This window comes from Mauremys mutica, chromosome 3 (assembly GCF_020497125.1).
Source record: "Mauremys mutica isolate MM-2020 ecotype Southern chromosome 3, ASM2049712v1, whole genome shotgun sequence".
NCBI lineage: Eukaryota > Metazoa > Chordata > Testudines > Geoemydidae > Mauremys > Mauremys mutica.
In genome coordinates, this window is record NC_059074.1 from 5,026,661 (window position 1) to 5,040,624 (window position 13,964).

Genomic DNA, 13,964 nt, shown 5'->3' on the forward strand with positions numbered 1-13,964 from the left:
GGAAAACAAATTTTACTAGGAGGGTGGTGAAGCACTGGAATGGGTTACCTAGGGAGGTGGTGGAACCTCCTTCCATAGAGGTTTTTAAGGTAAGGCTTGACAAAGCCCTGGCTGGGATGATTTAGTTGGGAATTGGTCCTGCTTTGAGCAGGGGGTTGGACTAGATGACCTCTGCGGTCCCTTCCAACCCTGATATTCTATGATTCTGTAAGCTCAAAACCACCTTCAAACAAGGACACTCCATCCAAGAGGTAGACTGCATCATGGAATAGGCCACCCAGATACCCTGAGAGAACCTGCTTCAATATGGAAAAAAAACAACCTTCTGATCATCTCTCCCACACCAACACTGGAACCCATACTCGACGTGGACCACATCCTGAAAGAAATCTCTCCCAAACCCACTCTTAAAAACCTCCTAACCCTCTCCAAGCTCCCCACAGACCAGGGCATCCCAGCTCAAAGTAGCACAAGACCCTACTATAATAGATGCCAAACTTGTAGGCATCTCTGCACCATTATAATGATCAATACTCACACCCAACACAGCTTTCAGGATCCATGGGTCTTACCCAGGCTTGTCACAACAACACGTGACATACTTCATCCAGTGCACTAAATGCCCAACAGCAGCTATGCGGGTGAAACCAGACAGTCACTATGCTCTTGAATGAACTCAGACAAAACACAAAGACAAACACACCTCATCATCCAGGGGAGAACACTTTTTACAAAGCGATCACTCCACATCTGACTGCTCAGGCCTCATCCTCAAAGGAAACCTGCACAACACTTTCAAAAGATGAGCCTGGGAGTTTAAATTCAAAACTTTGCTAGACACTGAAAATCGTGGATTTAGGCCAGGTCTACACTACAGAGCTATGTTGGTATAACCATGTCGCTCGAGGTGTGAAAAATCCACACACCTGAGCAACAGTTATGTCGATATTAACCTCCCATGTAGACAGCACTATGTCAATGCGACAGCTTCTCTTGTTGACATAGCTATCATCTCTTGTGGAGGTGGATTTACTACGCTGGCAGGACAAGCTCTCTCCCGTCAGTGTCGGAGCATCTTCACTTAAGCACTACCGTGGTGCAGCTGCATTGATGCAGCTGTGCCAACGCAGCATTTTTAAGTGTAGACTTGCCCTTAAAGACAGTGGGTTTATGGCTTATCACATCAATCTGTAACCCACTATTTATCCTGTGACTGCAGGGCATTAACTGTCGACTTCACCTTGAATAGTCCATTTCAATGGGGGTTAACTACTTATGCCAAACAATCTGTCCCATCCTCTTCTCCCTCGCATTTAGCTGTGACATTCGGAGGGTTTGTCCACACTGGGAATGCTACAGTGGCCCTACTGTAGCGCTTCCCTTGGCGTCGGTAGCGTCCACGCTGGAGAGGTTCTCCTGTTGGCACAGGTAATCCACCTCCCCGAGAGGCAGTAGCTAGGTCAATGGAAGAGTTCTTCTGTTGCTCTAGTACTGTCAACACTGGGGATCAGGTTGGTTTAACTATGTTGCTCAGGGGTGTGGATTTTTCACACCTGAGTGACATAGTTAAGCTGATGTAAGTTACCAGTGTAGACCAGCCCTGAAGAGCTCAGTGTGGGCTCGGAGGCTTCTCTCTCACCGACAGAAGTTGGTCCAATAGGAGACATTACATCACCCCCCCTTGTCTCCTCAAAATTCATGGCACTTTCAAAATAAGCCAAGCTGATCTGGAGGTACAGCAAGGGAATATTTGCTCCTTTTTAAAGTCCAGCGCTATGCTGGGTAAGCGACCACACAGGGTTTACATCAAACTCACGTACACGCTGGGGCACTTGTAAATGGCAATTTACTGAATTAGAAGAAAGCTGACAGTGTTAAGCGAGATGAGACCGTGAGATGCGAGATACAGAAGCAAGGGGCCTTATCCACCTTTGGAAGACAGCATTTTCAGTTGAGAGTTTAAGAGGCCTATGCACTCCCTTCACCAGGTGTTGGCCCAAGGAAATAAGCACAATAATTGACATATGGCAGGACCAGCAGCTAAGCCCTGTTTTCAGATGCTTAAAGCTTTCTTGAGTTTTCACCTTTCAGGCTAAAGTTTCCCCTCCCCAATAAGCCACCAGCTAATAAAAGTCCCTCAGTGCAGGAATAGCAGAGATCAACAGATTTAGCACTTCCGACCCTGACTGCAGCTTGCAAGGCATCTTCTCCTTCTAACTGAAAGTGAATTAGCAATTTTGAGTGCCCAGAGCTCTGGGGTTCTCCTGTCACTGGAGAAACAGCAGATCACCTATCATTATGCAAAGCACAGATACTGCCCTGAAATCCAGGCCTTGGGATATCCATTACCTTTAATAAGAACAGCCATACTGGGTCAGGCCAAAGGTCCATCTAGCCCAGTATCCTGTCTGCCGACAGTGGCCAATGCCAGGTGCCCCAGAGGGAATGAACAGAACAGGGAATCATCAAGTGATCCATCCCTTATGGCCCATTCCCAGCTTCTAGCAAACAGAGGCTAGGGACACCATTCCCGCCCATTCTGGCTAATAGTCATTGATGGACCCATCCTCCATGAATTTATCTAGTTCTTTTTTGAACCTTGTTATAGTCGTGGTCTTCACAACATCCTCTGGCAAAGAGTTCCACAGGTTGACTGTGCATTGTGTGAAGAAATACTGCCTTATGTTGGTTTTAAACCTGCTGCCTATTAATTTCATTTGGTGCCCCCCTAGTTCTTGTGTTATGAGGAGTAAATAACACTTCCTTAGTTACTTTCTGCACACTAGTCATGATTTTATAGAGTTCTATCATATCCCCTTTAGCTGTCTCTTTTCCAAGCTGAAAAGTCCCAATTGAATTAATCTCTCCTCATACAGAAGCTGGTCCATACCCTAATCATTTTTGTTGCCTTTTTCCGAACATTTCTAATGTATCTTTTTTGAGATGGGGTGACCACATCTGCATGCAGTATTCAAGATGTGGGCGTACCATGGACTGATCACCTGATGTGCTTAATTAGTAAGACATGTTCAGTGAAGAATGCAGGATCTTATCCAAATTTATCTGCTCACAAAAAGGGCAACATATCCACCCTGAATTCTAACCTTGGCAAATTCGTTTAGCTTATGTAAAAAAAGCTATGCTCCCCACCCTGAATACACTGCACTGCAATTCCTGTTCCCTCCCAAAAAGCTGAGACTCTGGAAACCAGCACCCAGCCCAGATGATAAACTCTACATCCCATTCGATGAATGACAGCATCAAGGACTTCTCTACCCATTTATTCAAATTGGAGGAATTAATCCAAAGGGCAAAAGATTAGCCTCCTAAGTAGCTTTAAGACAATTCTCCAGTCTTAGCCTCTGACCTAGTGGATCAATCAATTGATCAACCAGCCCCATCCTCTTTGCTCTGTCAGCACGGATGTTCTTCCCAGTTAGCATCATGTCAAAGGCGGCAGGAAGTCCCACCTGGAAGGCAGACAGACAAGAGGGTGTCAGACCTGGAAATAGCCATGTGAAAGAAAGGGACTGTTCATCTTCTTCACTTACCATCTTTGGCAACCTCTGAGTGCCCCCTGCACCCGGCAGTAGCCCCAGTAACACCTCGGGTGTGCCCAACACTGTCTTCCTGTCCTTTGTAGCTATTCTGTATTGACAGGAGATGGCAACCTTGGACAGGAGACAAAAATATATCCAATAGAATAGCTCCCACTTCCAGACATCTCACTGGCAAAAATCCAAGAGCCCATCATACACCCCACGGACAACCTCTATGCAAGCAGAACTGCCTGGGACTCCCTCATTGTCTCCTCCAGCTCTGGGGATGGACATTGGGTCCTATGTGGGCACACAAATCCTTGCTACGCCCCAGCCAGGGTCCTTTAAAAATCACCTGGTTCTTACTGGCTAATCTCATTAAGTGCAATCAGAGGATAATCTTATTTACAGATTAACCCTGTGGCTCTGAAGATGGTATTTACCCCCATGCTGATACCAAGCCCAGACCCTTCACTAGATCAGTGAGATCTAGATAGCACAGAGACAGGCCAAGGAACATCACACACAGGCCCCGAGATTTCATTCCTAGCAATAACAATCTTGCGTTTAAACAATGCCTTTCATCCAGAGGCCCCAGAAGAGCCTTGCAATTTACAACCTTCAGGCTAACCACTTCCTGCCTACCACCCTCCTAGACTAGATCCTCTCGCCCTCCTATCCCCACTAGGGGCGCGCAGTAGCTATCTGACAGTGCGTAACACTAAACCGTTCAGACTAGGCTGTAACACAATACCCATCTGAAATGGCAAGGGAACTGTAGATCGGATGGGGACAATTACTCCAGGTGGGATTTGGCCCAGAGACCCATTTTACACCCCCTACTCTGACAAGTGGTCAGGACCTGAACTCTGTGGCTCATCTGAAAAACAGCAACTGCAGTAACATGCCCTGTAGCACAGCGCTACAGTATCGGTTCAACACCGGGTCAAAGCGCCATCTGCCAAGTCACCAATGTCTTGTGGCAGCTCTGGTGTTTTCCCTGCAGGCCTCCCATCCAAATACTGGCCTGGTCCATTCCTGCACTTAGATCAGATTGTCTCACAAGCTAAGCAGGATGACCATGCCAAAGACCTCAAATGCAACAAAACTAGGTCATTTACCATAAACAGAATTCAGCAGGTTTGCTGGCTGCCATGAGGCCTGAAATCCCATTTCTATCCTCTTAGGAATGCAGCTGAATTCTCCCAAGTATCCCAGAGCCCTCTGCAGCCTCATGCCAGAATGACAGCAGCATCTGCCCTGCAGCTCCCTCCAGTACCTCTAGTCCTCCTCCCAGGCAGGAACCACTGATGGCAGCAACTATGGGCTTTGGAGATTTTTCAAGTTTCTCAAACATCTTCTGTCCTTCCTGAGAAAGCTGCGTCACTTCCTGAACGGACTTGCAGGATTCGATCATACTGCAGCAGGGTAGAAAGACTGATCAGATTTGCAGAGCAGTGCCGAGAAAGCGTCAGTAAAGCAGAGAGTGCTTGACGCATGGTTTCCTACTCCCCACAGCTTTATTAAGAGATATGCAGGATCAGTATAACCCCCTAGCCCTAGACTGCCAAGTATCACGGAGTGTGGGGGAGACAAGGCCCTGCACCCCCAGCTTCCTGCGATTCACCATGACTCTCGGCCAGCCAGTAAAGCAGAAGGTTTATTTAGACGACAGGAACACAGTCCAAAACAGGTCTTGCCGGTACAGACAACAGGACCCCCTTTAGTTAGGTCCATCTGGGGGCCCCAGGGAGGCCACAGCCCCGTTGGGAAGCCCAAGCTCCGTCGGGGCTCCCCTCCATTTCCCAGCCAGCTCCAAACTGAAACTCCCTCCAGCCTCTTACTCAGCCTCCTCCCAGCTCCTCCCCCAGCCTTTGTGTCCTTTGTCCAGTTTCCAGGGCAGAGGTGTTACCTGGCCTCCAACCCCTGTCCTGGGTTCTCAGGTTACATGCTCAGATATCCTCCCTCAAGGAGAGTCTCCCATCCCCAATGCAGACAGTCCCAGCAAAACTCCCCTGCAACCTTCCCAGGTCAATACTCCCCACTCAGCATTCAAAGAACACCTCAAGAACATTCCCACTTCGTCACACCAAGCAATGCAGGAAGTCTGCTAAGATTGGTGGGCTGAATCGCTGCATTAGAGAATGTCTGCAGATCAAATCCAGGAGAGAAAGAGCTCAAGGCAAAGGCTTTGCGAACACTTCCCTCTTTGGGAGGGTGGAGGAGAGCAGGATAATTTGTAAAGCAGCTCTCTGATCTCACACGCTCAGCCAGTTCGAAATGGTCAGTCAGTGTCATTTGGAATAGGCACTGCTGCCAGCAAGGGCCAGGAGAGCAGGATCTTCATGTTGAGACCAAAGGAAGCCTTTGAATTCAACCTGTCCTTTTTCAAATAAAATAATACTCGCTCTGGCCAGCACCGCTGTCTCCTCTCCACGGCACATTTTATAGAGAGTCTCTTCCCTTCCCAGGGGTGAGCAAGGAAGTCAGTGAGTTGCTGAAGAGCACAGAGATTACAGCTGCCCCTGGCCAAGTAGCTGCTATTTCCAGAGAACCCACACTATGAAACGTTGGGTACGGAAAGAAGTCTCCCAAGTGACCCTGAAGTCTAGGTGTGCTAACAACTGGGCAGGCAGAGTTTAGCAGAGAGCAAGCCAGAGTTCACGGTTAACCCTCAGACCAGCGAGCCAGGGTGCGTTTAAACAGCCCGACAGAAGGAGGTCCAAAACTCTGCATAACTAGAAGGAGCAACTTGCCAGTGCAAGGAACCTGAAGCCTACAGCCCATAACGCACCCACTCTTCCTCTGATGCATGGCTCACATACCAGCATACAATGCTCAAACCAGCTAGGCTGTTTGCTCATGGTAATCAGTCGGGAAACTGCTTTTCCCTCCCAGAACGCACTTCTGCATTCAGGGAAGCGCTGGCAATGTGTTAGGGTTTAGTGGGCTGCACTGACCAGCCATGCTCCATAGATCCCAAGGCCAGAAGGGACCATTGCAATCATCTAGTCTGACCTCCTGCATAGCACAGGCCTGAGAACTTCCTCTAAATAATTCCCAGAACAGATCTTTTAGAAAGATCCACCATTCCAAGCTATCTTAGCTCCAGGTCCTGCTAAGCAACCTCTGTCAAGACACACGGGGATAGATTTGGTGAGCAGACGCTGCCTCACTATTGAGGAAGCACAGATAGCAAGCTCATGTCACAGAAGATCATAAGAGGATATTCCGGTCTGCTGAGAAAGTCAATATGGATAAAGCAGCAGTCAGCAGGTGGCTTTTACTCCCCAACACTTACTTGATATCAGCCCCAGCAATGAAGCAGCCTGGCTTTGCTGAGATCAGGACAGCACTTTTGACTGCCTCATTGGCCCAGATTTCGTTCATTACCTCTGTGAACTCTGACTGCAGTTGTTTGGACAGAGTATTGACCTGCAGACAGCAAATGAACACTGTAAATACAGAATAAAGACAGAGGCAGAGTTCAGCCCCTCATGGGGCACACACCCTTCTGTTTCCCCATAATCAAAAAAAGATTTCCAAGGGAATAGAAAGATCCACTATAAAAAGCCAAAGCTTAGTGGCAGGCGGGAATGGAAAAATCCACTTCCTCTCCTTCCACTTCCCTGAGAGCAAGTAACGCCCTCTTGCTCTACACCTCCTTATACTTGCTTCATACAGGGGAGAGGATACATGGGCTGGGAATTCCCCAGGACAGTAGTAAGCCTATAGCCTGGGACAGTTATAATGCTGTATTCAGCCCAATTACTCAGAGCAGAGTTCTGCTGGCTTGACCCTGTGCCACAGGAATTGCACAGCAGACCGCACTTATCCAGCTAGTTCAGGATCCTGTCCTTGATGTGGCCAGTACCAGATGCTGCAAAGATGAAACCTCACAATGTGCTATTATGAAATAACCTGCCCATAGGGGGAGCTCCTTCCTAAAGCTCATCAGTTAGTGGCTGGTTTGTGATCTAGAGCATCAGGATTTATGACCCCTTTACACTGTTTAGTTCTATATACACTACAGCGATGGACGTTCTCATTAGCCATACAAATGGATCATCTGTTTTGAAACCTAGTAAGCTCTTGGACTCAGTGAGATCTTGTGGCAATGAACTCCACAGGTAAGTTTACTGTGTACAGAAATTTCCCTTGGTCAGCTTTGAATACAGTTCCCTTCAATTTCACTAGAGACCCCCTTGTTCTTGTAGAAAAAAAGAGTAAAAGGAGCACCTGACATACCTTCTCATTTGTTATAGCATGTCGCCTCCAAACTAAACAGTGGGCTTGTTAGACTTCTCATAATTTTCAATGCCTTCTCTGAGTTATTACTTCTAGTTTCACTTTATCCTTTTTGAGAAAGGAATGTCTAGCAGTCACCGGGGATTAAAGCCATACCTTTGAATCTGGTGAGTTGAAACGTACAACTGCAACATCTCCTTTGACATCATAGTTAACATGAGTTCTAGCTGTAAACAGGAAGCAAAATATCATCTCAGATTTATATTCTTACTGGATTTTAGTAGAAAAGGTCACAAATCACAGTCAGTCTCTTTGCACTTACCCTGAAGAGCAGAGGAGCTGGCAACATTCCGGCAGGCGTAGCCTAAGGAAGAGAAGTTAACAGGAGTTACAGGCTTCCCCAAAAAACTAGTGCAGCCACATTTAAGTTAGATTGTCCTCAAGGCAACCACTTAGATTTTTAGTTCCTCCCCCTCCCCCACCCCGGCCCATATATCAAATAGTCAACAGCTTCTACAAAGATTCTTCAATAAAAGAGCATAGAACTCTTGCAGGCCACTGTTTGTGTGACCTTCATGCCACAGACTTTGTACTGGTGACTTTCCAGCATCACGAACACCAACACAAGAGGTCCATAGACCTTGGTATTAACCAGGGATGCTGCAAGCAGAATGGAGTGTTTGCCTTTGCTGTCAGCATGCATAGTTCAACATCTGTTTGTTCATGTGTAGCAAGCTAAAGAGCCATCTCAGACTACAGAGATTCCAGGCCTAGAAATCAGACATTAGAAATTCCTCCTCAGCTACAACAGACCTGCCCTAGCAGAATGAATTCTCCAGTGCAGTCCGAAAGATCACATGGATGAAGTCTTCCACTCCTTCCCTAGGGGGATTAGTCTAATCTACAAGGAATGCGTGACAGACTACAAATGAAGCCCCCACAAATAAGTGTTTCTTCTCTCCCCCTGCCGTCTATGCTAACAAAATCTCTGTCACCACCCGTGACAACTGCATGTGCAAATCTTTAGATAAGCTTGCCCTCTTCTAGTGCAGTCAGAGGGCACCATAAGTCAGAATAAGTGAAAAGGGACATTTAAGCTTTGACCTGCAGAACCTCAGCAAGAGAATCCCCTTTCCCGCCCCCTGAAGCTGGCATCTTACATTTTTGCCTCCAGTTATCCCTATTGTTACCCTAAAATTCCTCCCACTTCTGTTCAAGTGACCTTCACCTCGGACAAAAGCCTCTTCCAATGCAACGCTGGGCTGCCCCTAGCTACTGCAGGCCGCAACTGCTTTCCCCATGCCTGTGGGAGCCACTGCTATAAGCTACTGAGAGTCAAACAACCAAAAATGCTGCTCTTTAAACAGCATATCCTAATTGGCACGGTTGGCAGCAGCCAGCCATTAGATTACAGAATACGGCATTGGTTTATTTACAGGGTGCCAACCCCTGAGGCAGACCATCCCTATCCCAAAGGCAAAACAACCTGGGAAATCCAGGAGGGAGAATAAGTAGGGTGGGTGAATCTCCAATCAGCCACTCAGACCAGACAACGATTAATCAAGTATCAGAGGGGTAGCCGTGTTAGTCTGGTTCTGTAAAAGCAGCAAAGAATCCTGTGGCACCTTATAGACTAACATAATAGTTAGTTATAACTAACTGTTAGTCTATAAGGTGCCACAGGATTCTTTGCTGCTTTTAATGATTAATCAGGCACCCTGCACTTTGCTTTGCAAATAAGCATTTATCCCCTCCCCCACAGCCATGTCATCTTGGCTCAGAGCTGCTCCATGCACTTTCCCCTACATTTCCAAATGGTCTCCTCCTCTGAAGGGAGGGAGTGACCTTTGTCCTACATTTCATCGTGCCCAGGAACAGAAGCAAGGTAAACTGCTTTGGGAGAATGGAAAAAGAGTGTCGCATTTAGACTCCTTTCTGAAATGGTGTGTGTGATTTATTCTCGGCAACATCTCCTTAAAAAAATTCGTCTCCTGGTTTTGATTTCCAAGACTGTATTTTTAAAAGGATTTTTGACCAAGTTTGAGGCCCAGATTACAAACCCTGTGTGAAATCTTTGATAGCCTTAAAATTCTAGGCTCGGGAGTGCCTAGGCTTCAGTCATTGAAAGGCCAGCCAGCCAAATGTGATCGCCAAAATGTAGCGCTCACATTGCCGGCGTCTTTATAACGGACGCAGCAACTTGAGACTAGAGGCCCCAGCACGAAATGATCCATCCTGTCATCTGGAGTAAAACGCAGCATTTCATAGTACAGCTTTTGCAGGCCACATTCCGGTGACAAAGGGCAGGAGTGCGCTGCCTTGTCGAACTTGTTCAATGTAGCCCTTGGGTTGCACCTCACTATCAGGTGCAGCAGGAGGAAGAAATGAGATGAACAATTGAGACTAAATTACAAGACCATGACTGGTAGCTTCCCCAACCCCTTCCCGCCTCCCCCAGGAGTCTGCACTAGAGTCACAGCCAGATAGGAAAGTCTGGGGATGGGTCACTAACAGATGTATTTTTATAGGTAGAGTAAGGGTTTGCACTTGGCCATTGTCAACATATCCTAGACTTCACCAAAAAGGTCCACCCTTTTAAAGATATAGAATCTCTTATTTCCTGAAGTTATGCAAGTAACTGATTGGCTGAATTAGCCCCCTCCCAGTTCCATGGTCTAACATGCCTTTGCTTCTTCTCTTAAGTTCCCCTTAAACACCGTCCAGGAAGCTCTCTACAACCATTTTTAAGAAGTTTCAGCAAAACAGACTAAAGGTACACAAAGATACCAAGAATCGGGAACAAAACCTGCTAAACTTCACTATATCTCCTCCCCCTTCCTTTGCCTGCACACTGTCTATTTAGTCTGTAAGCTCTCTGGGGCAGGGACTTTGTCACTATCATTACTGCAAGACACCTAAACATTTTGGTGACCTAGTAATAACTATGCAAAAGCAGTGAAATACTTTTGATGACAAATCTTCCAGGATAATGTGTTTTATAAAGTTGCAGAGGCCAGAACCCTCTTGGAAAGCAATAACCAGGCTTAAAACTCAACCACAATAAAATGTGGCTTAGAGGCAGTTTATAGTAAGAACATTGCTACTTTAAACTGCAAATCATTTACAATTAGCAGCATGAATTTGTACAAATCAAGATTATAGATAAAATCCTCTTGCACTTGTTAAAGGAACACCAGCAGGCCTCTTTTTTTTTTTTAATTTCTTATATATTTTCAACATTATACTGGAACTGAAAGACTTAAATCTAGATTTACTTTTCACTATTTATGTTGTATTCTTCACCCTGCTTGGGCAATGAAAAGAGATTAGTCAGTTTCATTTCTGTTGATAGTTTCTAGTCAATTCCTTTTTTTTTCCCTAATAGATTTCCAACATTGCAGGGAAAAAAAGGTTTGTTAAGAACTGTTTCAATGCCTAAAAGAACTGAATAAAAAAAACTTCTAACATTGTTTGGTTTTGCACTAGCTTTTTACAAAAAACTTACTGGGGGTGGGGTGCGGGGGGAGAATTGATTTCTACCTCTGTAAAACTCTGCACTCCCCATTATAGGATATCAAAAGTTTTACAGACATTAATGAATTTAAGTTCACAAAGGGGATGCACACGAGTCACTGAAGGCAGAATTTGACCAAGACTCACTCCTGGTGAGAATGAATACGGAGGAAAATATCCAGCTGGACTTAGGCACTTTGATACCAGGAGAAACACCAACTTACTTGTAAAATGATCGACACACAACTATGTGGTGCTATTATTTTGCAGAACATAACTGGATTTGTATAGATGGGGAGACTGAGGCAGAGAAATTACCCACCTTGTAAACCACTGGACAGAGAGCACTATAAGGGCAAAGTAGTATTAGGACAGTGCCGAGCTCACTAGAACTTTTATTTAGGGGAGTGGCTCCCAGTGTTTGGTGGAGTATCCCTTTCCCTTGCAATCAATTGGAATATGGATGATCCCCCCGCACCACCACCATTTGCTGTCTCATTTTTTTCCTAACCATTTCATTTACTTTGGTCTCTTTTCCTATACTCCCCTCCCTGCTCCCCGACTCACCAGGAGATTGCATGCTGCTGGAGGTGGGGACAACAGCGTCCATAGGTGGCTCCATAGGGCCAGGCCACTTGTGATCTGGAACTAAGCTGAGCATCAAGGGAGCAGAAAAAGAGAAGCTTGGGATGGCAGCCTGTTGCCCACATTTCCCCCCTACCATAAGCTGCCTGTTTTACTAGGAGCTTGGGGAATCTGTCTGCAATAGGGGTGGCTCCAAGATCAAGTAACTTTCCTCACGTGCACTGCTCTTGTCCTCAGTTTTCACCCTGCCAGTGGAAGTCCTGCCCCCTCCCCCCAACACACACACTTTGGCAAACACCCATTTAGGGAGTGTGAAGAACACAAGACTATTCCAGGCAGACTGCTATCAATGATGATAAATAAGGGAGTCCAAACACCACATTTTTAAGGGAGAATATCAGTCAAAGTGAGAATCCTGGAAACAAGAAACTAAAAAGACAGAGAGAGGCCTCTGGCAATTAAAAGCGCAATGTTATTTTTTAGCACTCCGCTCCTGATCTTGTATCATTTTGACAAAGTTACAATTCTAAATTCATATGGGAACCCAGCTCCCTCCAAACTATTTAACTGTGTATTCACAGAAGGAAACCCTGCCATCAATGACCCTCCACCCTGACCCGGAGAAAGCCCCTCCCGGAATAGTTGTAGATCAGTGTCTTGAGCACCTCTGCTGAGAGTAACAAGAAGGGAACAAACTAATGACAACTGCCGTGAGGGATTCTAATGTAAAGGCTGGGTCACTGGATTAAGAGCCCACTGAATTTCACAAACCAGCAAACTATGATCAGATGTTAATTAGTTCTTGTGACTATTGATTTAGGCAAGTTATGCATCAGACAAAGGTAGCGTACATCAGTAGCCACCCCAATTAACTGAGATCCAATTATAGTTTGCTGGTTTGTGCAAAATTCAGTGGGCTCTTAATCCAGTGGACAGGTTTTACGTTGGAATCCCAGTTCCCTGAGAGAGCCACACTCCTGGATAGAGCCCATTAACTGTAATTTATTTTAAACCAAACTAATCTATTCATTAAAACCCATCACCACCCAAAACTGCAGGGTGAAGGAGGCCATTGGGAAAAAGAACAGTGGCGGTGTATTACAACCTCAGATTCCCCCCCACTGGGGATTTAAAACTCAGTAAGGTCCAGCTACTGGGGAGCGTGACATTTCTAGAGTGGCTGGAAGGTGCCTGAGAGGATCCCAAGACCTGTCAGTTGGGAACACTCAGGCCTACCCCTCTCCCCCTCTTCTGGGCAGGGCCACTCAGTGCCAGGCCTCAGGCAACCCCAGGGGGTCAACAGATGCTGCGTGGCCCCCAAAGCAGCAGGATTAGCACAGACAACACGGACCAAGCCCTGCACTGCGCACTAGACAGAACCCTGCCCTCCCCCTCGGGCAGCACCGACTCCTCGCCCAGACACTGCAGCCAGCGGCCTCCCCATGGGCACAGGGAGCCTGGGGCAGGCAGTGGGGGACCCCAGCACGTGCAGGGGACGCCCTGGGGGAGGCAGAGTCCCCACCCCAGAGAACAGGCCTTGCCCCACCGTAACCCCCACCCAGACAAAGGTGCGGGCCCGGCTCCCCCCCCGGCACACACCCCCAGCCCACCGAACGGACCTTGCTCCCCCCTCAGGTGGAAGTGCCCCCCCAGCTCTCCCCCAGCCCCCGCACAGCAGGCCCTGCCCCCCCGCCCCCGCCAGAAGCACAGTCCCGGCTCCCCGCGGCAGAGGTGCCCCCCAGCCCCCACCCCAGAGAGCGGGACTTGCTCCCCCCCGGGAGAGACGCGGTCTCGGCTCCCCCGCCCCCGGGCGGCCCCTCACCTGCGAGGCCGGCGCGGCGGGGCGGACAGTACTTGGCAGCAGCCGTGAAGCGCGTCAGGCTCCCGATCGCCCGCACCGCGGCCGCCATCTTGCTCAGGGAGGTCGAATGAGAGAAGCGATGACAGGACCCGCCCGTGTGTGGAGCGGGGGCTTTTCATACGCCGGTCCCTCGGGGCTGCCCTCGGCGTTGCCTGATTCACTCGCCCCCCTGCCGTGACCCTGGCCCGCCCCCTCACTACGCACCCAAGCCTTCCCTC

General features: G+C 47.7%; 1 protein-coding gene across 2 annotated transcripts in view; it reads right to left on the reverse strand.

The window, feature by feature from the left end:
* The window catches only part of HADHA (hydroxyacyl-CoA dehydrogenase trifunctional multienzyme complex subunit alpha), a 40,052-nt gene extending 26,187 nt beyond the window's left edge, over positions 1-13,865 (reverse strand). The window contains exons 1-8 of one of the 2 annotated variants that reach the window (XM_045010014.1): positions 13,708-13,865; positions 11,868-11,953; positions 8,110-8,151; positions 7,944-8,014; positions 6,841-6,974; positions 4,819-4,957; positions 3,552-3,671; positions 3,368-3,470 (exon numbers count right to left, since the gene is read on the reverse strand). In XM_045010014.1, the coding sequence (XP_044865949.1) occupies positions 3,368-3,470; positions 3,552-3,671; positions 4,819-4,957; positions 6,841-6,974; positions 7,944-8,014; positions 8,110-8,151; positions 11,868-11,953; positions 13,708-13,865 (853 nt within the window). The remainder of the gene's footprint in view (positions 1-3,367; positions 3,471-3,551; positions 3,672-4,818; positions 4,958-6,840; positions 6,975-7,943; positions 8,015-8,109; positions 8,152-11,867; positions 11,954-13,707) is intronic. The other variant, XM_045010016.1, reaches the window with a different exon arrangement.
* Positions 13,866-13,964: the final 99 nt, after the last annotated feature.